We start from the raw sequence: 23,991 nt of genomic DNA, 5'->3' as shown, positions 1-23,991 counted from the left end.
TGGCAACAATTTTTTGACAGAAACGTTTCTCGAATTCTTGATTTGAAAAAAAAAAAAATTCCGGAAAATACTTATGTTATCAGCCCATTTTACAGACTCCTAGGGCAAAGGCTTTATAAAGAATATAAAAAAAAAAAACCTCCACGTTTCATTGTGAGTCAAAGCTGCAATGCTCTCAAAGGTTTATGAAGCCCACCCTTCCACAAAAAAGAAAAAAAAAGAAGAAAACAGAAAAAGAATGAATGAAACTGAGTTTAAGGTGGCCGAACACAGTTTGTGCGCGCTTTACAGATTTTGTTAAGGATGTTATTAAGCACGCGCTAGGGTTGTGGTAAACAAATACTATCGATCCCTCGATTTTATACCAAATGGATCACAAAGGTGAGTTTTTCTCTTAAAATAAATCAGTTCCTCGTTTGTGAATCCTTCTTCATTTATCACCGAACAAAGAAAGTGAGTTCACAATGAGCTAATCCTTTTTGCAGGCTTTATATCTCTGCTGAGAAACCTAATTAAAAGCCGCGCATGCGCATTTGACCAAAAAATGTGACTGGTTGTCTTGATGGAAATGAACTGTTTTCTAAGGAACCGCTCGTTAGAATTACGTGAAATTTGACAAAACAGTAGTTCTCTAAAAGCGTAACTCGCCTACAAACAAAAACCAAAATCTAACAGAGGGTAACTTCAAAAAACATTAAAGTGAAAAACCAACATTTACAGGAGATCTCTTTGTTAAAATTACATCAATGCAGCGTCACTATGTCAGTATTTTGTGGGTTTTTCTAAATACAAAAAATGGACAAAATCTAACGGGTGCATTTTCTAGAAATCATTAAAAACCATTACTTCTGGACGTTAAATAGCTTGCTGCGTTGCCATGGCAACGGCACCTTGCTCAACAAGAAGTATCAAAATTTATTCCTACTTTGTTAATCTTGCACCATGCTTATTTCGGGTACTCAGAAGTACGTAGTTTTGAAATAATGTTTACTAACACCTGTATACTGGAAGACTGTGTTCGGCCACCTTAAATAATTTTTTTAGACGCCACAATTGATCATGGCATGAAAGCGATGTCCGTCCTTTCAAGTGTTCAAGCTATGTAAATGAAACTTAGAAGTTCGGTAGTATATCATTCGAGTGAGGTTAGTATTAAGATGATGACGTCAAATAACGTGGGGATCACGTCCTGCTTTCTAAACGGCGACCATCTTGGATCAGATAAGTTAAATTCCGGAAACTTCTCAAAAATATTAGAAAATCAATAAAATTGACCAAACATCGATCAAGTCCCATGAGAAAACCAGCAACACTATCACTAAATGTGATATAGTTATCATGAGTCAGTCAATTTTTGCATTTCAAAAACAGGAATAATTCGATTTCTCAAAGATCATAGCTCCCAAATTTGGTTGTCATGGTAACATCAGATTCAATCAAGACTGACCTATCAAAGCAAATCGCTCCCCAATAAATTTCAAGAGAAAAAGTAGCAGAGTTTGGTGGCATCGTTTAACTAGGATATGTGAAAAGTTGCAAATGCCCTTACTAATTCCGCACGGGTGGAGAGCGTCCTTCCCCCCTCCCCCACCCCCAAGTCTAGCTGATAAGGTTAAGTTATATAGTTACACTTAAATTCGACTAACTCTTACCTTTCCCACATGTGGGCACTTGACAGTATCACGTGGACCATAATCAATGTTGTAGTAAATATGGTATCCTTTCCAGTCGACAGAAATATCTGGTAAGAATAAAGGCTAAGTCAGTATACGTGGTTTCATTCTTTACTGACTTGAACAGTTGCCTACGTAACTTGTAAATGTTTAACTTCGGGAACAATAGAACAAGCTGCTAGTTTCGTTCCGGAAAAAAGTCATTAAATTATACAAATACTATTCAATACTTTGTTGTGTGGTATCGCTGTATATTTTTGCGAGTTGTGTGGTATTTTGACAGGCCTGCAGAAAACAAGTCAAAATAGCAAAAAAGAGTAAAAAAGTACACAGTGATACTACACAGCTTAAATGTAAATAAGTGTTAACTTTTTTAATTGTGTGCTTAATAAAGTTTACGGACCGAGAAAATGAGGTTAGTAAGATATTTAATATTTCTCTGAGGCTAATAAGGCGCGCGGGAAAGGAAACTAGTTGGAGCTTAGCGGGCTGTACAGTGGAATACGGCCCTCAAAATTGACTAATCACACCGCGCGTACTAACTGAGAGATATAATAACAATGATAAAGTTCACATATTTAATTTAAGCTGTTTTAATCTAACGATTGTAAAAATCGAATAGACTAGTCGACGGGGACTTGTTTCCCTTTGATCGTGCCTTGTCCATCCTGACTGGCTGTTCTACAATTTCCAACAGTAACACTTGCTATTGGATAATTCCCTCTGCTAAAAGATTATCGTCAAAACTTCACAGTTGTCCTCGAAGCTAATTGTTCATTTTTCCGACAATCCTTCAGCCTACTAGCCGACTGAAGTGGTTTCAGTTTACCAAATATTCGCATTCGTTTCGCGCGTTATTCGCACAGTACAATATGCAGTCGGATAACAACTAAATTTTCTACAACGTCGCTTAAAATCGAGATTTCTTTAAAACAAAACCAGTGAGGTTCTCGAGGAACCAGCAAGTATTTCGTTGCCGTGTCAGTTGCCCAATCTTTTTTGCTGTAGACTAAGGGGTGCTTACCATTGCATGGAAAACCCGGAAATTACAGTTGGAAAATCAAATGCATGGTACGCATCATTCCATTTGGATTATTTTTGAAATTATGGGTTTCTGGTCAAAATGATGCATTTTTATTGCACCTTTTGGGATTTACAGCAGATGTTCATACATTTTGCATGCTATCCATCTTCTGTCAAGGCAAGCTAAATCATTTCGTATTAATGCCGAAAATTTCCATCCGGGTGGCGTAAATGGTAAGCACCCAAGGTTTCTGCAGCCCATGACGTATTATGACGGTCACAGCACTGCTTTATAAGTCTGGCTATCAGTGCGTTTCGCATCGACGCATTGGTGTTTTACAAACTTTTTAACTCTATTGAAATTATTGTGCTCTGTCGCACGGGTGACATATAAATGCTGACTTATATATCGTCTCGGCTTCAAGCAGGCTAACGACCGAAACGCTACAGAGGATTTAAATCATAACCACGTGCTGATCCTGCAATGATATGCAATAAAACTCCAGTTATATGTAATAAAAAACAAAAGAAAATGATATGAAACTCACTGTCTCTCCGCTCTTTCACTAATTAAGTGCATATCTACTCACTTCTCAGGGGATCCCACGATACGTTTGCATAACACCCTCCCGTGTTTTTAAATTTGTGGAACGTTGCTTTTAAACCCGTCGGATGAAAGACCACTGTGTCGTTACATTCTCCATCTAGTCCGTCTTCTCCGCAGCCTGTTGGTTAAAAAAAGCGCATATAAAAGGCATTTGAAATACAGTTGTGTCTGTCTGTAATAAGGCAGAACGTTTTAGGTGCTACTTTTAAATACCTCCTATCGTGGTTTTTCTTCTTAAAAATTTCTTCAAGTATAATTTCCTTTTAATTATTTTCTTATATTTTATGCCAGGCCGCAATATAAGACTACTGGGGATACTGAGAAGTATATGATTTTAGCCAATAAATTAAATAAATTAGTAAATTAAATTATCTATTTATTTATCTATTTATTTATTTACTTATTTACTAAAATGCTCGTCGCCAGCTTATTCAGCAAATCAGATTAGCGCGATTCTATTTCATGACTCTTAATTTCCAGCGAACTGGAGTGCGGATTCATCCGATTGGCATAAAACTAGCGTGCGCGCATAAATTAAGGTGGCTCTATACCATAAATCTTCAGTTTTAGCTAGTAGTAGTATACATTCTTCTGATGTTCTGGCCCTTTCAGCTCTATGAGAATGTCTGGGTTAAAACATAGTTTCGAGTATTTAAGTCCTTATGCTTTGCTAAAAACACCATGAGGCTGGTAAGCTCCGTTTCCATGGCAACCAGCGGATGATGGATATATTGATTCCGTTACATCTAGCTAGTTTCAAAATGGGTTTGTCCGAATTTCGCGCTGTCAAATTTTTCTAATTTTAGGAAAAAGAAGAGAGAAACTACAAAGTATCTCCGTGTAAAGTCAAAACAAATTCTGTACATACGTTTGGCCAATTTCTGCAATATTCGTTTTTGCCTTTTTTTTTTTTTTTTGCCATTTTTTGGCAGTGTTATTGGAGTACAAATACCAGCTAAATCCTAATATTGTGCCAATTTTCAGAAAAATTCGCCGTGGAAAACTTGTTAAAATAGCCTTACTTTCCGGCTTAAAACTGGACTTGTTTCGCACGCCAGCACGATGAAAATTCATGTATCAGTCGGAAAACTGCGCGCGCTTGCGCAATTTTAGTACCCAGTCGCCGCACGCCAAATAACTGTATCGATTCACCTTAAGGAGGTGTGATTCCTTCTTCGGGCAAGACCATACACTAGTCCGATGAATTTTTATCCCTGTGCTGCCACAGACAGGGTTGAAATCATATCACCTCGAAATCATGTAAACACTAACAAGCAAATTAAATACAAACACTAACAAGCAAATTAAATACCCAGAGAGCGAGATGTACTCATCCCGTCATTAATCTCGTCCCCAGACTTCATCACTAATACGGACAGACCCTGCGTGCCATTTCTAAATGCAGCGTAAATTACTTAATAAGTGACAAACCAACCTACACCATACCAAGGGCTTAAATGCTCTCTCCAATCAATCTAAACTAAACAAGTTAACATTGTTAAACAGCTTTCGTTCGAAATGTTGCGGACAAATATGATTTTTCCGCAAGTACTATCGGGGTGTTTAAGCATTACATGAACTACCAGTAACACGTATGAGGAATTTAGCCTCGTGTATAACGCCAATATCACAAAGGCTACAGAATGCTGTATGCATATTTACTTACACATTGAGTTGTCGGGACCGCCTGAGACGTCTGTGTAAGAGAAAGAATGAAAGCAGGAGAATTAAACCATGATATGGTTCGATCACAGCTAACAAGGAGAGGAAAACTATCAATGATTTATAGTTGGTTAATTGGCAGCCTGCTCAGCTTAGAGTTATTGGTGGGTCGGTCGAACAAACTGTGGGTCTGTTTGTTATTTGGCATCAAACAAACAAACTTTTTCAAATGTAAGTTAAAGTGCTATGTGAACCCAAGGAATTCCTACTGGGTGTTAGCCCTAGCGAGGAAATGGGAGATCAAACGAGACAAAGATAAAAGTCTTTGACCTCCGCGGGAATTGAACCCACGACCTCTGGATATGGTAAATCCATCAGTGCGAGAAATTTTGGTTTGGTTATCACGTCACTTCCGTCCGACCAACCGTACTAATTGTCGAGAAAGCAGGCGACTAATAAGGAAATTTGAAACCCGAGAGCAACTGAGAAGGCGAACAAACAGGCGAAATGTCAGTTGAAAACAAACATGCGGTGAGTAAGCGACTCGCAAGTCGTTCACAAATTAAATGCTTTTTTGAAGACAATTGTCGATAATTTTCCATATTTAACATATTTCAAACTACACACAAATACTTAAGTCGTTGCCATACGACAAATATTCGTGGATAAACTAATTTTGAACAATCACAGAGCTATTCACATTTATGAATTGTTTTGAACATTTTGCGTTGGACTTAAGGTGTATTATAAATTCATTCGCAGCGTATATTTGTAAACACACAGTTAACGCTTAAATATTTTGGGACCACAACCAAACATTATTTTTCTTGTATTCTCCTTTTGTTGATATTACTTAGAGACTAGAATTATTTCTGTTGGAGAAATATTGACGGGGTTATGAATTGTTTTGAACACTTTGTGTTGGACTTGTGTAATTCATTCGCCATTCGCAGCGCATGTAAGGTTATATTTGTAAATACGCTCTAATTTTAAGCGCTTACTGAAATATTTCGAACCACAACCAGACATTATTTTTCCTATATTCTCCTTTTGTTAACGTTTAATATTCACCGAGTTATAAATTGTTTTGAACATTTTGCGTTGGACTTGTGTAGATCATTCGCCATTCGCAGCGCATATTTGTAAACACGCTCTCGTTTTATGCTCTCACTGAAATATTTGAGACCACAACCAAACATTATTCTCCTTGTATTCTCCTTTTGTTAACTTTTACTTAGAGAATAGAATAATTTCTGTGGGAGAAATATTCACAGAGCTATGATTTTTTTTTTACATTTTGCGTTGGACTCGTGTAATTCATTCGCCATTCGCAGCGCACATTTGTAAACATGCCTTGGGCCTGGCGGACTAACGTAAGTTGAGTGTGGAATAAATGATTTACTGGTTAACCCCAACATAATCTCAACTTAAGCTCACCTCGTTTGATTCTCTTGAGGAACAGCTTGGCTTGCTGAGTACCAGCCAAATTCTGGTTCCCTGCAACCGTAGAAGAAATTGAAGAAACAACCAATCGCATAAAGCTATTAAGTTTGTTCAAGTTTTGCCGTGAATGAAATATACCTTACATAACTGGCTGGTTGACTGATCGATCGGTGATCAACCGTCTTTCTAACTGCGCGATTGACTAAGTAAATGACAGTTTAAACGACCAATGGATGGATGGATTGAGGATGGATAGACAGACGGACAGTCGGACTAAGGGATGGTTGGATGGATGGGTGAATGTGGAATAAAGCTCTTTACTGTGTTGGTTTGGGTCCATTGACTATCATATGTATTATAAACAAATCTTAAGAGGTTGTAGAAGTTATCTGGGGGATAGAGCACTCGATCAAGAGAAATGGAAGGAGAGGTGTTTGAGTGTTAAGTTTGGATGGTTTAACCTGTGCTTTCTTAATTGAAATTAAAACCGTAGAAAGAAAATGAAAAAGATCACATAGTTACTCACTAATCTTCAGAAGGCATTCCTTGTAACAAGACTGCCGACTTGATATCTATCAGAAGGTAACACAAAAACTATTGCCGTTAACTAAAAACAAATTGTTTTCTTTACTTCGTAAATCAAAATAGCTGTTGAATTGGAATATAGACACCTTTCGTGTGTAGACGATTTGGATGACGCGTTGCGGGACGTTGTGGAATACGGGTATACTCTGCTTTCAACAAATTCCATGCGTGCACTAAATAACTGATAATAATAAGTCTCCGTCCAAGTTCAAAACTGACAGAAACACTCTACGAGGAAAAAAATCCGCAGCCAGAAATCCAAAAACACTGTTAAGTGTTTCGAATTCCAGCTTTAGGCATAGAATGATTTGGGGATCAAAAAAATCAATTCCATATAACAAGAAATTTTGCTGCTTGTCAGAAAACAAATATTTCCACAATAGACAAATTTGATCCGAAATTCCTGAAATGTGATTGTTCAAGTACTGGCTTTAGGAAAAATACCTACCGCTCGACTAAATTACGTTTAATTTCTCTCAAATCAGTAACATCAAAATAGTAGTGTTTCGTCTTTTCTCGAATTTCAAAAGCCACAAGCTTAACGGTTGAATTATGCAGATGACACGTGAGACACTTTCAGACCGTTTTCGCATGACCGTAAAAATGGCTTGAACATGAGCCTAGCTTGCTGGTCTCACAAAAGCTAAGCGTATTTTCACAATAAACTGCTATCATATCAACTGCTATCATATCATATCATGACAAAAACAGTCTGCACGTCCAATTTTCGTCCGAAATTCCGCAATATCAACTCGTACTTTTTTAAAACCTGTTCATTGGCTGATGTGTAGACTGAAAAACAACAGGCGGTGTGCGTCACGACCCACAAAGGGTGCTGGGTAAAAATATGGAAATCGCTCATTTGCCTTTGGTCACGATCGAGTCAACATCTCCCGAACGTAAGACTTAGGTCGACTTATAGTCGCACTGAAACCAGTTGGGCATTCAAACTTTGCTTCTTTTTCCAAAAACTATCACTAAAGACAGCAATTTGCCAAATTTTAACGGTCTAGTGGTAGCCGTAGATGCTTCTTGTTGGATACACAAGGCGATTTTCGTTGAATTATTCCCAATTCGGAGACAATCAAAGGCGATATTTTTTTTGTTTATTCTTATACTAGTATTTTGTGCCGTCACGTCTGCTTATAGACGCTTTTTTATATATATATTTAGACCGCGAGCTGTCGAGCGGTCTCTTTCTCCTAAGTTCTGCGGCACGCGATAGATTAAGGGTCATTTAGCGAGCAGCCGCGAGTCACATTTTTGTGATTTGCATAATTATACGTTACTTTGCACGCGTGATCTAAGGAAAAAGTACGACAGCTCGCAGTGTATTTATCATTACTTTCGCTCATCTTTAGCTTTTTTTTTTTTTATCTCAGGGTGAAAGAGATCTACATTTCCTTCTTGGATTTGTTGAAGAGAAAAAAGCATTCGCCCGTTGGCTTTTTCCGGTCGGTTTCCCGGGAGTTGAGCTACTTTGTTTACACGACCTCTTCATAGATTCTTTATTAGATAAACGGCTTCCAACGGAAAAACCATAAGAGGTAGATCCGGGTAGACCCCGAAAATTCTTAAGTAGAAAGGATAAGCTCGCTTAAAATGCAAAAGTATTATCCAAACCCAGCAAGAGTAAGAAGCTTTAGCCTCAAGAAATGCAGTAACTCAACGACCAAAACAACATGGCGGCAGGCGCGGGGTCGTCACCTTTGAAATGGCTACAAACGCGAACAAATGCTTCAGCTTAAAAAGTAACCTAACCAGCATTAAGCCAATTTGTTCTTTCAACTTTGAAGCGACTTTCAACCGGGAAAAAATGTCACAGACTTCGTTAATAACGAAATTTTCGACAGGCTGAACTCTCCAGACTGATGTTCTTGGGCGCAAATACTACTGATTACGCATTCTGATTGGTCGAATTTCGTGACGCACACCGCCTGGAAAAACAAATGAACGCTAAGATGATTGATTACTGTAGTGAAGGGGAGAGGGAAGCGTTGGGTGCGAAGGAGGAGGGGATTGGTGGAAAAGGAACCATCCGACTGGTTGTGTTACCGGGCATATCCTTTCATACACCAACTTTTACCATAATAGTACTCCATTTACATGCATACAACGAAACCGAGCGCATCTGAGCTAGTGATATTTGCCATATACATGTGACTGGACACATACGTGACATTTAAATGTTCCTGTTTACGATTACATCAATTGCTTCATCATCTGATATACAGTATCACCCAGAGATATCAGTAAAAGCTTATTATGTAAAGTTCTTCAATTGTGAATGTCTGAAGAATACTTCAATAAAGTCTGTCTCGAACATTCATTGGAGGCCCCAAGATTTTGTATCACATTTAATCGACCAAAATTACCCGCAACAGACGGATCAATTATTCATACACTGCCATCACACTGCTAAACGCTGCTTGTTATCTTGGATATAAACACGATTCTGGTTTGTCTGCACGGCAGGCAATGACTTCATGAATTGAATTGTTAATCGGCAACGGATCATTTGCAATCTTCAACGCCCCGTGCTTCAGCCGGACTGTCGCTGTTAAGGTCGAGCAGTAAAACTTGTCGTTTTATGAATTAAAGAGACCGTTACTCTCGAGTGTTAAGGGTACTTCTGTTGTAAAGAAAAAGACATAATTTATCTTTTATTCTTCGGAGTAAGTCCAATGAGTGGATAGTTTACAAGGGAGGGGAAATGGGTGCGAAACGTCAACCATCCGACTGGTTTCACCCACCAAATTTAACCTTAATAACGCTCTAATTGCATGCATACAATGAACCTACCGCATGCGAGCTATTGATATTTGCCATAGGAACTTGGCTGGACACGTATGTGACGTTTAGATGTTCCTGTTTAAGTTTCGCCGTGCGAATTTGAGCGAAAATATATATTTATATATATGTATGTATGCATATATATTGCGTTAAAGATGTCCGCAATGTTGCGTAGCAACAGTGAAAAACAAAGTACGAATGACGTCAGACAAAAGGAAGGTTGCTAGGCGGCAGCAGGTTGGCAGACAGGCTGGCGTCAACAGTTTGCTGAAGCAAAATTTGCATACATCGGGAAAGTTTGCGTGCCCGATCAAATTTCAACTGCAATGTTCATCAATATTCACTGGATACCTAACTATCTCTGCAGAATCTTTTCCCTTTCTTCCAGAAATCTTTTTTGTGAAAGGTTGCATTGAAGAAATTACACGTTTTGTGGCCGCGGTAAATTAATTTTCCGTGGGAAATAAATTCATGGAACATAACAGCGCTGCACGCCCGTTGTACTCCCGGGTGTACTTTTCGTCGCGTCAGAAATAGATTTCAACCGCAAACTAGCCTGTGGAAGTACGAAAAGACCATGCTCATCAAAATAGTTGCTACGTATGTTCAGAAACCTTTTAATCTCCTCATTTAATACTACAATACGAGTAAAGAGGGCTTTCCACCCAGTCCCAGCTTCGCGAGGTTTTGCGAGTCACGTATTTCTAGTAAATGTCTGCAGAATTTTTGCAATAAAGTTTGTCTCGAAAATTCATTGGAGCCCCCAAGATTTTGTATCACATTTAATCGACCAAAATTACCCGCAACAGACGGAACAATTATTCATACACTGCAATCAGTGCTAAACGCTGCATGCCCCCTTGGATATAAACACGATTCTGGTTTGACGGCAGCTAAGACCGGTTGAGTTGAATTGTTAATCGGTAACGAATTATTTGCAATCTTCAAAGCCCCGTGCTTCAGCCGGACTGTCGCCGTTAATTCAGTTAAAGTCGAGCAACAAAACTTGTCGTTTTATGAATTCAGTGAGAAACTTAATTATTTTCGAGTGTTAGGCGTAGTTCTGTTGTAAAGAAGAACACATATAATTTATCTTCTACTCCTTGGAGTGAGTCCAATGAGTGAAGAGTTTACAAACCAAACACTTATTAAAAGCATTCATTTATTCAAGAATCACTGGGGTCATAAACCATAAAACATAAACGTCTTACCTTGAATTGTTCGAGTCTGACAGCTGGTTTAACACAAAATTTCCGCAAACAAAGCTTAAATGTCGCTTGTTGAGACAATTGGAGGACTTGCTTCAGCTTCACACACTGCCAAAGGCACACAACAAGGGAAATACGATAAAGCGAGGATGGATTCATGACGAATATACCAGACTCCCAGCTGATAACTGTGACCACGAGGCAGCTTTATAACGCGACAATGAAATAATTTGCATTTTGCCAAATACCAGAGAGCAGAGAAAGGAGTCACCAGCAACAAAAGGAGGAAGGTGGGTGGCTTGCTGCTCTTTGTCCCGTTTGTTTACAATGTCTCCGGGTTTGGTTTTGTCAGTAGTAGTGCGTTTTTCTCGTTTACTACAATGCTCATCGTTACTTATTCTAGTTTTACTATTTTTTTTTTATAGAAAAAATCGATCTTTCCTGGATCAGTTCCAGTTCCGACGAGGAATAGCCGATCAAGATGGAGTTCATCCTACAAAATGGAAGTCCATCAAAGATGGGCTTCAAATCAAGGTTCTCCAAGATTTTATGAAGATCTTTTCCTTTAAAAAAAAAAAAGAAATTAATAATGATAATAATAACAATAACAATGATAATAATAATTATGATAATAATAATATTAACAATAATAATAATAATAAATTGTGCTTGAAAATAGCTCTGTTGTGCTTAAAAATAGTCTCTTTTCAATCGAAATGAATTGGAAATAGTTATTAATAGTTCTCTTTCTTTTACTTTTATCTTGTAAATAGCAATTTGCTTGGAATATGTTAATAAAGAGATCATTTATTGTAATAATAATAATAATAATAATAATAATAATAATAATAATAATATTAGGACCGTTCTGGCTTCTGCAACATCTAGTTGTCTGGCAAATTATTGTTTTGTTACCGATGATTAAATTCTCTAATTGAAAAGTTTAAAATTCATTAAAAAGTTTTCAATTTTATTACGTATGTCAGATCAACAATTTTTTTCAAATTTATGAGAGTTGTTTTCAGGTTTGTGAATTCTACATTTCTACAACATAGTCATTTGAATACCATCAAGTCTTGTCCACTTTGTTTGAGATGTCCCTTCTTCACTCTGTACGTCAAAAAACTTGAAAGGAACACTGATTTTTTCCAGCTCTGTTTCCAGAACACCTTTCCTTTTATGGTTAAGGACCAGCTCGATAACCTGTGACAAAACATTTAGAGAGAGAAAGTTTTTAAGATTCATACCACTTTATATTTCGCTCAAAATAAATTACCTAATCTTAACATTGACAGTCTACAGATTTGGTCTGGACTTCATTAGTAGGTCATTGTGCAGTTAACAGGTAAATAAATGTATTTTTGAGGGGAGCAAGGATGGCGCAGTGGTGAGACACTCGCCTCCCAGCCAAGTGGCCCGGGTTCGAATCCCGGAGGTTTTTCTAAGGGTACTCCGGTTTCCCCCTCTACTCAAAAACCAACACTTCTAAATTCCAATTTGATTTGGAAAGTGTCCCCAATTAGTGCTCAGCGCTAAGTACATTGACACTTAAATAAAAGTGATTTATATATATAAATTAATACCTGACGAAAGAGCAGCCCCATTATCCTCAGGAAGAGATGTAGGGTGTCAATGATGACATGGTCGAAAGGAATTGACAGTAACGGCTCATGGACACAGCCCTTTCTCTCATCTGTCGTTTTACCAGTGTATTGCTTTAGGCAGTCATCTAGACTTCTTTGAATTGGCCAGTCTTGTACTAGAAGTAAACAAACATCAGACATTAAAATATTGATCAAAAACAATATAATATTATATTATTAATAATCATGTTTTGAATTTGACATGAACATGTACATCTTAAACTTAGATTTATTATAGTTTAACCATACTGGTTTATTATCAACTTGAAGATAACAAAGATAAATAAATTAATCATTGTGGTAATTAGATTTGCTTTTGTCAGGGTTAGTTCCAATGGTCATTATAGAGGACTGAGTCTTGAAACGACTAACGGTAATTTTAAAATAAACAGTGGCAGTTCATATGCTTCTGTCAACTTAAGTGTCATATTATTATAAAGTTAACTTACTTGTGAAGTCAGCAATTTTTGCCTTGATGCAGTAGCACCATATGCTGTAGCCGAGTTTAGTCCATAGACCATGGCAAGAAATTTCCAATCAGAACAGCAGAACCTACAAGTGGGAAAGAAAACTAATTCAGCATATTTTACAAGATAGGTGAACATCAGTAACCCATGCAAATTACGAATAGGGTCCATGTTTTTCTGCTTGAAAGCTTATAAACTTGTAACCTATAACTGAATATCAATGAATCAACTTACCATTCCACTGAATAGTGTACACCATCCACTGTTATGCCATTTTCTTTTAGTTCTTCCACTTGTAGCAAAGTGGCTCTCAGGCAGGTCTGTACTTCGTCGTAGTCCTCTTTTCCTAAAATAATAAGAATAATAATTAAAATTTGTATAGCACAAATTCTATGTAAGCATGATCAAATGCCTTTAACAGGAACAAAAAACAATGCAAACAGTTAACTAATGTTAAACTACAGAAGTAGAGCTTAATAATGAATAAATATTTACAAAGATTCAAATTCTAAACTAATGAGGTAACAAATAGAAAGCATGTCTAAAAAGGTCTTAAGATTATGTTTAAAAGTTGTAATGTCTTCACTTTACATTAAGGAATTAATGTACTGCAGCGGTGCTGTTATTCAATGAGAATTCGAATCTTAATCTTTGTAATTTTTAGTTGAACATTTAAAGAAAGATATACATTTTTGCATACATGCCCTTACCATTATACAGAGCAATGGTGTACTGATGGTCACATCCATGGTTTTTTTCTTCTAAGACGCTAAACACAGCCATGACTGTACCAATTTTGTTGCTCGTTCTTCGACCATCAGCAGCAAAGCGAAGATTGATTTTGTTATCATTTGCTTGTATGGCTTCTTTAACATCCTGGATAAGCAGTAGCTGCTCGAGCAATTCCCTTATGTCCCGCCATGCACCATCACCTTTTTTTGTCTGAATGATATAATTTCAAATTGACTTGTAAGAATCATTATGTCAATTTCATAAATGATAGAAACCAAGGTTGAACAAACCAAAGGATAAGGGGAGCCAAGTGGCCTAGGGGTGACAAGTGTCTCATCGGTGCCCTGGTGATCAACATTCATTCTAAACTATCAGTTAATCCCTAAAGCCCCAATAGCCCACTTTGAAAATGAGTGATGGCCTGGGTCGAGAGTAACTGCCCAAGTGATAGTGGGATTTTTTGGGGGGACGATAATAATAGCCAACGTCCTCCAAACCTTCCCACAATTGCTTGGGCAGCTACTCTCGACCCAGGCCATCATTCTTTTTCAAAGTGGGCTTATGGTGTTAGTTGGGACAAATTGTTAAAGGATCAAAGCAATTACCCTTTGATGATCATTTACTTAATTCTCATAACATTTTCTCATAATAAAGTCTTGATATTGTAAAGAGAAAGCTGATGTTGGTCACTGTTGGGTATTAAAGGTTGATATTGTGAATAGAAATTTGATGTGGTCACTTTTGGGACTTAAAGGGTTAAAAATCATCAGTCCTCATCTTAAACAATCATAAAATTTGGGTCAATTCTCAGCTTCTCAGTTAAGCCCCTTTAATATTTGTCATGAGAAGTCCCCTGTTTTAAGAGTCGAATGAGTCTATGTCATGAGTGAAGGTGATTCTTAATCAAAATAGGTTGTTGCGGTTATATAGATCCACTACAGCACACGCGGTTAATTCTGAGTTTGCCTGTGGTTCGCTTTTTTTAAATTCAGAATTGACTCTTAGACTTATTACTCATTGACTCACAAAAACTTTCATCTGATGTCATGAAGTGAAGACTGAAAAGAAAGCCTTTTACCTCGGTAATTTGATGAATGTCGACAATCTTATTCTGATTATTCCTTTCATCTTTCAGGACATTTATTGGGGGTAACGTGGCCCTGGTATCCTCTGGAAGAGACATCCTCAGCTCATGGTACGCCTCATCAGAAATGAGCCCGGAGTCCTAGGCGACAAGAACATGCTGGGTGGTTTCTTGCAATGGATGGGACATGTCTTCTTCCTCCGCAGACCCAAGGGGGATAATAATGTCTTGGCCTTGAACACTGAACTTGATCTGCGGGAACATATTATAAAGCAGTATTACTAAATAGTATTGCGAAGAAATCTTAGATACTGAAACACATCCTAAGCATTTAGATCAAGAATTTAATGTTAACTGATAACAGCCGTAAAAGGAAAAATTTCAAATCAATGTCACCACTCTAAACAGCGCTTTCGGGTGTATCTGTTCTCCATCGTTTAAGTGTGGATGCTTCAAAATCCATCGAAATGTGTGTTACAAATGTAAAAAATATCGTTCAGTTACTCTATAGTCTACCGGGAGTATAAAGATTTCCGCTGTCGCGTACATTTTACATGATTTTACGTCCGAACGGACGTAAATTTAGCTGGCTTTACGTGCGTAAATAAAATAAAGGTGGATTTCCACTGTCGCGTAAATTTTACGTAGACGTAAATTTAGCTTGCTTAACGTACGTAAACAAAATGAGAAGCAACGTATGAACGGCTTGCGTAAACGTAAAAAGTTGAGCGTTGTTCAACTTTTTACATTTACGCACGCGGCTCATACATAGCTTCTTATCTTATTTACGTACGTAAAGCCAGCAAGAAGCGATGTGTGAGCCGCGTTCGTAAACGTAAAAAGTTGAACAGCGCTCAACTTCTTACGTTTACGCAAGCCGTTCATACATCGATTCTTATTTTGTTAACGTACTCAGTGCACAACCATACGCACGTGAAATTTACGCGACAGTGGAAATCCACCTTAAGGCGAAAATGAACTTACCTCAATGGGGGCAAACTCCTCGAGTCCTTTGACGGATTGGATAACAAGGTCCTTTATTCTCCGTTTTTTGTTGTTCCTCGCTGCCTTTGAAAGCTGGAAAAACTCTTTTTGCGAGGAATGAAATGGGGCATTTTCTGCCTGTTTTCTGTGCAACTGGGCCAGAGTCTCGTTCAGCTGAACGACCAACGAGTTGTACTGAAGTTTCAAAAATTCATTTTCGCTACGTAGTCGCCTGATTTCAGCTTCGTACACCTCCACAAGAGGAAAGTGCGTTGAATACGTATTCGACGCGGACGTGACTTTAAACTTTGAGAACATTCTGCTCACACAAGTGAACCTGGACTACTCATCTGTTCTTTTGGTCTGTCTTTAAAGGATTTGTCGCGAGGCTTATTTAACCGAATCGCTATTGTTTTCAAACCATAGTTAATGAAGTGTAAATAACTCTCACTAACTTTTGTTAAACAAAGCGCTTTTGTTGCTTTTCAGTTGAATGCTTTCAGACTGTTTTCGATCATAAGAAACAAGCTAGGTTATAACTCTTTGCAATAGCGATGGTTTTCAACCTAAAAAAAAACTTGTGAATATGTCAAAAATACTATTATATTTTTAAACCGACAATCGAGGTTAAACGTATTCTGCTCAATACAAATTTAAAAGTTTTCAAACAGCGCGTGCATTATTGTTTGTTTTCAATCAAGCGCGTGGCACGCAACGAAGGTGTGATTTTTTTTTCCATTGATAGACGCGCAAGTAATCGGGTCTTCAAAGTTTTTCATAGCTTACAACTAAAACAAAAAAACAAGGTTAAAAGCGGGAAATATAGTAGGAATGAGAAACGAAAAAAAGATAAACGGGTCTTGCTCGTAAATATGTCCACAAATACTGTTATAGTTTTAAATCGAAAATCTTTGTTAAATATATTCTCCTCAATACGATTTTTCTAAGTTTGCAAAAAGCGCTTGTATTATTTCAGTTTGTTTTAACAGTCACTGGGAAAAAAGACTGTTCAGAACAATTTTTTTTTAGATTTCGCAAAGCCTACGCAACTTTGTAGATATCAATCAAGCGCGCGGCACGCAACGAAGGTGTGCCTTTTTTTTTCCATGAATAAAATATGTCTAATACTAAAGGTCCTGCTCGCGAGTAAATCGGTCTGTAACGGCTTTCAAAGTTTTAAACCGAATTCTTACAGTCATTGGAAAAGAAATACTGTTTAGAACATTATTTTTAGTTTTCGTAGAGCCAACGCAACTTTGTAGATATCAAATCAATCAAACGCGCAGCACTCAACGAAGGTGTGATTTTTTTCTCATAAATAGAATAATAGATCCTGCGAGTGAATAATTCTCTTTCCAAAGTTTTTCATAGTTTTATTGTTCAAAATTTTACTCTAGTTTTCGCAGAGCGCGCGCAACGCTCGAGTAAAACTAAAATCTCTTGAGGGGCATTGAGCAAATGATTTCACAATTGGATTTATCAGTAGCTATTACAAAGTCACTAATATATTTTTTTTCTGCACACTAAACGCGGTACTAAATCTGATTTATGTAGCGCGACATTTGAATGAGCCAGAGCGGAGTGATGATTGAAAACCCGCTGAGCGTAAAGCTAAAATATTAGCGCCCCCAATAACCAGTGCCCAATAACATAGCGCCTCCAATTTTCGTGGGATATTGTCCGCTCCCGAATGCTTTTTCGCCGGACTAAATGTTCGTACTGGGGAAAGAGGCGCGAGGTTCGCAGCGCTTCCAGGCATTAATCGCTGGCCAAATGCATGCTTTCATCTCCAGTGCACTTGCCACGCGTACTGCGCCTCTGGATAAAGCGGTTGAATAGTTCTTTTGCCAGCAAACACTGGCAATGTCATACTTGTAACCTACACGGCAGCTTTTACTTTTGAGTACAACCCTCGCCCTACCAGCCATCCCACAGTAACTATTTGCATCGAGATAATTATACCAGTACCACCTCCCCCGGGGAGAATTTGTCTTCCGATCGTTCAAATTTCCCGCTCGTATGGTAATCGGAAAATTTTGAAAAATCGCGCGAGTCTTTAGAAGCTGTTGCCGTCATTGTTCCCGTCATTGTTCCTAAAGGCCATATAGGGTCATTTTTAGGTCGTATAACAATGCCTATTGTTATCAAAGTTGATCCGCTTTTCTTGATACGATAAACTGACGGTTGGCGTACTTCCGGTGGCTTTGATTTTTTAATGAATGATTCAAGGCTTATTTTCGCTCAATCAATCAATCAATCAATCAATCAATCAATCAATCAATCAATCAACCAACCAACCAACCAACCAATCAATCAATCAATCAATCAATCAATCCATGGTATCAGTTTTGGCAGTCTGACTAATACATTTGCACCTTAATTTTAGCCGGATGTTATCATGTATTCTGTTAGGTTCGATGAAAACTGTTTTTCTTTCGGGCGACAGTTTATGCTATTATTAATAAACAATATCCACGATGTATTGATGTATTAATACGACGACCAACGGGTCAACCGAATATAGATCGTCCGTGACTGCAAATCACTTTGCTTCAAACCCTGATCCTAATTTCAGACCATGCAAAATATGCAAACTAGTTCCGGCACCCTTTTTCAGATATAGATCAAAAGCTGGCCTCAAAAATTCACATCCGGACCAGTTTCAGAGCTTGTCCCAGCTGTTGAAAGTGCTGATAACTTTATCCAATGGATAAATTGTTATCCAGCGGATAAAATGTACATTATGTCCGCTGGATAGCAAATTATCCGCTGTATAGAGTTATGAGTTACCCACTGTGTGAACAACCAGGGCCTGTATTTTAGAATCCATACTCTTTGCTTGCCCTTATATAGCTATAGAGGGGAGAATTTTTTATTGCCTCGACCGTACAGCGAAGACTTCAGACGGCGGGTAATATGGATTCTAAGCTTTTTTTAAAAGTTTATTGGGTACTGTTCCCAGACTACCTTTCGCCGGCATTATCGCGTACGCTTTTACACTTTTTTTTCGGACAACCTTTGTCGAAACAGCTGTATACAATTGAGCATGTAACTATCACTTGAAAAAAAAAACTCCTCAGAACCTGTCTATAGCTGAAGTTGGGTAGACAATTAACGTACAGCGTAGTTAAATAAACGATAAAACTAAACCGCGGCCAACCTCTGTTTATTTTTTCCTGTGGTGAATTAATAGGTCATTAACAGATATAAACTCACCTCGAGTGCAAAATACTTTTATTTTTGTTACTGCGCATGCGTTCTGCGTGCCTCGAGTTACTCGGGTTTCCTATGGGTAGTGCCTACAAATATAGGGACATTTTTGCGAGGTTTAAAACTATGCGGAGAAAGCAGAACTTGGCAAGTGTTCTTGGTATCTAAAAAGGAAAATTGGGGATAACCATGCTCAGTCTACCCTAGAATGCTTCCTTGGGGGTTGACATTTTGATTAGCTTGTACATTTTAGTCTGCTTTTGTATGTTTGGGTAGTTTCTCACTAGCGCCAGTTAACAAGTGGCAGTGCTAGATAAAAGAAAAATATTTTTGCAGTGCATTTCCCTTACAGGCCACCGTGCAAAAGTGACAGAAAGCAGATGGGAGACATTCACTAAAGTTAGGTGTCTGAGTACATGTCTGAAAAGTTACATTCAACTGTAGCAACGCACGCACCCCCATCGTTTTGGCGCCTTTTTTTACTTTACTGTGAGACTCAGGCGTGATCAATATGCTTTTTTATTTCATACATACTGAGACTTACAGATAGAATCGATCTGTTGAAAACCCGGTTCGGAAATTCTCGCAGCCAATGATAACAGCGAAAGGACTTTCTCACACGTGGGAAACCCGTTTCGTCCTATCAGAAAGCGGCTGTCAAAACGCATCAACATTTTCAATGAACGTCGAACGTGGTAGCTTTGCTTGATGGCTTTTCGCAGGGCATTTCTAGACGAGTTTAAACATTATGATAAACAACTACTGATGGCTGAATGTTCTGGCAGTAGGCTCAAACCGTTGGATAAACCCATCGAACAATATATTACCGACCAAGAAAACAAAAACACTCGAGCAAAAAACGTAGCGGGATGGGAAGCTACCTATGTTACACACTCCACAAGCTTAAACTGTAAACGACGTTTTATTATCAGTACAAACTGCCTACTGTCCGATTACATCAGCCATGAGCACATGGCTCGTCGTCGCTCTTCCCGGCATTCTTCACGGTATAAACAATCTCTCGTACTGCCCCACTCACACGCGTGTCACACGCTCTACACACTCCCCCTCCAAAACAAATGGACGAACGAAACGTCAGAAAAAAAAAACGACAAACTAAACTGAGATTTAAGGTCGATGTTACATAGTCCTCTCATACGAAGAAATCATACAGCATCTCTCTTATCCATGATCCTCAACCTTAATTCCTGGATGACGCGACTGGTTTTCCCGGAATAATCAGCAATAGAACAGTGGTAAATAAGGCACCTGTGGCCAGGTCCAACACTAGAAAGGTCCATGATAGGGAACTGGTAAAGCTGGTGGTGATGTCCACGGCATTTGAACGTAGTTAGCTAATGGATTGACACGCTGGTACTCCGGGTTTCCTAGGGAGTTGTATGTGAAGATCTGCGGTGGTCTACTCTGACCTTGTGGTCGGGTTGACACGCTCTCCTCGGTGATGATATTAAGATCCGAAAATTCCTCGTTAACTGGCCTATTCTCAACTCCCGATGCTGAGGTCGCCTTCTGTAGTTGGAACAATTTCGGCCTGATCTAGGGGCTCATTTGGCTCCGAGCATAATGAATTTGATAATCCCGTCTCTTCTGATTATACCATTAATCTGGTTTCTGTTAGGTCATCACTCTCGTCCTCTGAGGACAGCCCGTCACTTGTCTTTGGTGGCAATGTGGGGCTCGTAATGGCTCTCCTGGCCTGAATAACAGGTTTAACTAGTGAGCTTTCAAGTTCCAGCGCATCACAAGCAAAATTAAGTTCCTGTGGAGCACCCTCGCGCGACCACGCCCATTCTCTGGAAGGGTCCTGAGCATTGACAACAACGTGCGATTCATCCTTTCCACTTGTCTATTTCCTTGGGGGTAATACGGCGTTTTGCGAGACTTGGGGACACCAGTTAACTTGTTTAATTGACGCAGGAGCTGATTTTCAAATTCTCCACCCTGGTCGCCATGGAGGCGAGCTGGAAACCCAAAACTTGGGAATGTAGTCTTTGAAAAGTTTTTCAGCTACAGTACGTGCTGTCTTGTTTCGAGTAGGGTAAGCCTGAGCATACCTTGCAAAGTGATCAACTACGAGTAAAATATACTCAAATTCTCGTTGGCTTTTTTTCAGGTGAAAAAAAAAAATCGATTGAGACCATTTCAAAGGGTGCTGTAGTGGTGATACTTTCCACAGGCGCCCTAACTGATGTACTTGGTTTCTTCTGCCGAATGCAGCTGCAATTATTTGTAATGAAATAAGTGATGTCTCGTTGCATGCGGGGCCAGTAAAACCTGGACCTAGCTAAATCCACCACTCGGTTAACACCCAGGTGACCCATCTCCATATGTAGCTGCCGGTAAACGAGTTGTCTCAACTTTAGGGGAAGAACTAACTGTTGTCGATTCTTGGTTTTGCGCCACAGAGTTCCGTCTGATGAAGTATGAAGATTATTCCATTCTCTTATAGGAGACTGGGACGAGCGGCAATGGCGACGGACGCAAACTTCTAAGCTCCGTCTGGGTCTCGAAGCAGACATGTAAAAACCATAAAAAAATGGAAGGGAAAGACCAGGGAACGAAGAAGAAAACCGGTAGACGTAAAAGAGAAAAAATGAGCAGTTTAAGTAGCGAAAATTCGCAGGGAACGCCAGAAGCAAAACGTGCTGGCAACACCCGACAAATGGCGGACGTTGTAGATGATGCGAGCAATGTAGGCGTATCAAGAAGCGACCCTCAGGTTCCAGCGTTAGCAGCGATATGGGAGGTTGTGGTACGCATCGAAGCAAATACAAATCTTCTCATTAATGAGCATAAAGAGTTAAAGACACATTGTGAAGAGCTTCAAGAGAGCATACAATTCACCCAAGCAGACGTGGAAGACATGAAGAAAGAAAACCAGAAGCTTAAAGATACAATGAAGGCAGTTAACGAGAAAAACAACGAACTAGAGAAGAAAGTTGACCAGTTGGAAAACAAGCTTCAGTCAAGCGTCCAGCAGGGAAATATTTTAGAGAAGAAATTGGAAGAAGCGACAAAAATGCACGACAACTTGGAACAGTATTCAAGAAAATTCAACTTAGAAATATACGGGATTCCCGAACAGGAAAGAGAAGATACAGAGGAAATCGTGCTCAACCTCGCTAAACGCTTGAATGTCAATCTAGAGCCTGAGGACATCGATATAGCACACCGGATGAAGAAAGGTAATACTCGGCCTAGGCCGATTATTGTCCGGTTTACCAATTATTACAGTAGAAATAGACTATACAAGAACAGGAAAAAGCTACGCAGGGCAAATTTCGAAGGTTTTATCGAAGGAGCTCACAAAATCTATATAAACGAGAATTTGACTGCCTTAAGATCACAATTGTTCAAAAAGGTCAGAGAAAAAAAAGGAAGTCAAAACTGGAGAATCTGGACTTTAGATGGCACAATATATGTGAAAACAGATCCTGAAGGTAGCTCTGCTACTCAAATTAAGTGTGAGGCGGACCTTAGCAGATTACGTTGATAGTTTATACCTCATATGTAGCTTAAGCTTAGTTTATTTATTATGCCCGCAGCCTTTATCTTTCTCTTCCTCTCGATCGTCGATCACGTTACAAAACTGATATTATTACAAATTTTGCTTCATTTGCTTCGATGACGGATGGAGGTTTAGGATTTTGCATAGCTTGTTTTTTTTCACTTTCGGACGAACGCGGATAAATCCCAGAAGAGTAATTTAAGCGTTAGTGTCCTTTTGTTATTAGCCTTAGTTTAGTGTCAATTATTTTGTAGTCCGTGTTTTGTTTCCTTTTTTTGGGGGGCCTAATTTTCTTTAGCTTAATTTATGCTCGAATTTTGTTTCTTACTGTTTTGTATAAACAATGTCTAACTTGAAGATTTTGTCACTGAATGTGCTGGCCTTCGTAAAGCAGAAAAAAGAAGAGCTATAGTCTGTTATCTGAAAAAACAAAAAGCTTCAATTTTTTGCCTTCAAGAAACATTCTCAAAGACAGAAGACGAAACTATTTGGCGTGCTGAATGGGGTGGACAGATATTATTTTCTCACGGCTCAGAGCACTCTAGAGGTGTATGTATATTAGTGAAACCAAACGGCTTTCCCTTAGAAACCATAGAAAATGATGAAGAAGGGCGGTATATCTTTGCTAATTTGAAATTAACAACAGAGGAATTATCATTAGTCAATATTTATGCACCAACGGATTGTCGCCTGCAAATTCCATTTCTGCAAAAAATTACCCATCTTTTGGTAACTAAAACCTGTGTTTCTAGGGTCATTATGGTAGGAGATTGGAATACAACGCTTAGCCATCTAGACAAAAGTGGTGGCCTTCCATGGAAAGAAACAATTTATAGGAATGGTTTAGTGAGTTTGATGGCGGAACTTAACTTGGTTGATGTTTACAGAACACTTCACCCAAACACAAAAACATATACTTATGAAACCAAGAGTCAAAAATTAAAGTCTAGAATAGATTACTTCATAATTGCAAAACAATTAATCAACAAGGTAAAGAAAACAGAAACACGATCTACAATTGCTCCCGATCATAAAGCTGTCTTTCTTAGCCTTGAAATCGATCAAACATTTAAACGTGGACCGGGTACATGGAAATTTAACAACACACTACTGAAAGACGACGAATATATAAATTTAATTAAAAACAATTACTCTTCTATTCAAGAGAAATACAAAGAAATTGAAAGCCGTCAACTGTATTGGGAATTGGTAAAAATGGAAATAAGAAGTATGACAATTGTCTTCTCCAAGAAGAAAAGGTTCAATTTGAGAAACCGTGAAACAGCCATCCAACGTAAGTTAGAAGAGCTAGATAAGGAAATTTGTAATAATCAAAATCTAGACGATG

The 23,991-nt window shown here is 38.6% G+C and overlaps 3 protein-coding genes and 1 long non-coding RNA gene across 7 annotated transcripts in view; 1 reads left to right on the top strand and 3 right to left on the bottom strand.

The window, feature by feature from the left end:
• LOC146478962 (uncharacterized) overlaps positions 1-9,737 on the top strand; it is a 186,211-nt gene extending 176,474 nt beyond the window's left edge. Inside the window, exon 3 of the long non-coding RNA XR_014865001.1 lies at positions 9,559-9,737. This is a non-coding gene — a long non-coding RNA (uncharacterized LOC146478962). The remainder of the gene's footprint in view (positions 1-9,558) is intronic.
• The window catches only part of LOC146478958 (uncharacterized), a 104,693-nt gene that overhangs the window by 12,054 nt on the left and 68,648 nt on the right, over positions 1-23,991 (bottom strand). The gene's annotated exons all lie outside the window — the stretch shown is intronic.
• LOC146478961 (uncharacterized) lies at positions 2,940-11,236 on the bottom strand. The gene is made up of 5 exons (XM_085111270.1): positions 10,998-11,236; positions 6,935-6,980; positions 6,403-6,462; positions 4,970-4,999; positions 2,940-3,421 (listed from the first exon to the last, which is right to left on the bottom strand). The coding sequence occupies exons 1-5, from the start codon at positions 11,151-11,153 to the stop codon at positions 3,279-3,281; spliced, it is 435 nt and encodes a 144-aa protein (XP_084967396.1). The 5' UTR covers positions 11,154-11,236; the 3' UTR covers positions 2,940-3,278.
• Positions 11,484-16,643, bottom strand: LOC146478960 (uncharacterized). 3 transcript variants are annotated; one of them, XM_085111141.1, is made up of 8 exons: positions 15,905-16,643; positions 14,915-15,172; positions 13,815-14,046; positions 13,339-13,450; positions 13,087-13,189; positions 12,578-12,753; positions 12,062-12,197; positions 11,484-11,557 (listed from the first exon to the last, which is right to left on the bottom strand). In XM_085111141.1, the coding sequence occupies exons 2-6, from the start codon at positions 15,017-15,019 to the stop codon at positions 12,724-12,726; spliced, it is 582 nt and encodes a 193-aa protein (XP_084967267.1). In that variant the 5' UTR covers positions 15,020-15,172; positions 15,905-16,643; the 3' UTR covers positions 11,484-11,557; positions 12,062-12,197; positions 12,578-12,723. The 3 variants fall into 3 exon arrangements, with proteins under 3 accessions (XP_084967267.1, XP_084967265.1, XP_084967266.1); XM_085111139.1 differs by having other exon boundaries at positions 14,915-16,643; XM_085111140.1 differs by having other exon boundaries at positions 11,500-11,551; positions 14,915-16,643.

Source organism: Pavona decussata, unplaced genomic scaffold (assembly GCF_977016875.1).
Source record: "Pavona decussata unplaced genomic scaffold, jaPavDecu1.1 SCAFFOLD_61, whole genome shotgun sequence".
Taxonomy (NCBI): domain Eukaryota; kingdom Metazoa; phylum Cnidaria; class Anthozoa; order Scleractinia; family Agariciidae; genus Pavona; species Pavona decussata.
The sequence above is the reverse complement of the archived record's forward strand: the minus strand, read 5'-3'. Positions and strand labels throughout refer to the sequence as shown.

Excerpts from the sequence above, each read along its gene's own strand:
- LOC146478961 (XM_085111270.1), bottom strand. The coding sequence starts at position 11,153 with ATGAATCCATCCTCGCTTTATCGTATTTCCCTTGTTGTGTGCCTTTGG. Across the intron at positions 6,463-6,934 it reads GGAATGCCTTCTGAAGATTA|GGAACCAGAATTTGGCTGGT; the intron begins GTGAGTAACTAT and ends CTACGGTTGCAG. Across the intron at positions 5,000-6,402 it reads CCTCAAGAGAATCAAACGAG|ACGTCTCAGGCGGTCCCGAC; the intron begins GTGAGCTTAAGT and ends TCTCTTACACAG.
- LOC146478960 (XM_085111139.1), bottom strand. The coding sequence starts at position 15,019 with ATGTCTCTTCCAGAGGATACCAGGGCCACGTTACCCCCAATAAATGTC. Across the intron at positions 13,451-13,814 it reads CACCATTGCTCTGTATAATG|GAAAAGAGGACTACGACGAA; the intron begins GTAAGGGCATGT and ends TTATTATTTTAG. Across the intron at positions 12,754-13,086 it reads AAAAATTGCTGACTTCACAA|TACAAGACTGGCCAATTCAA; the intron begins GTAAGTTAACTT and ends GTTTACTTCTAG.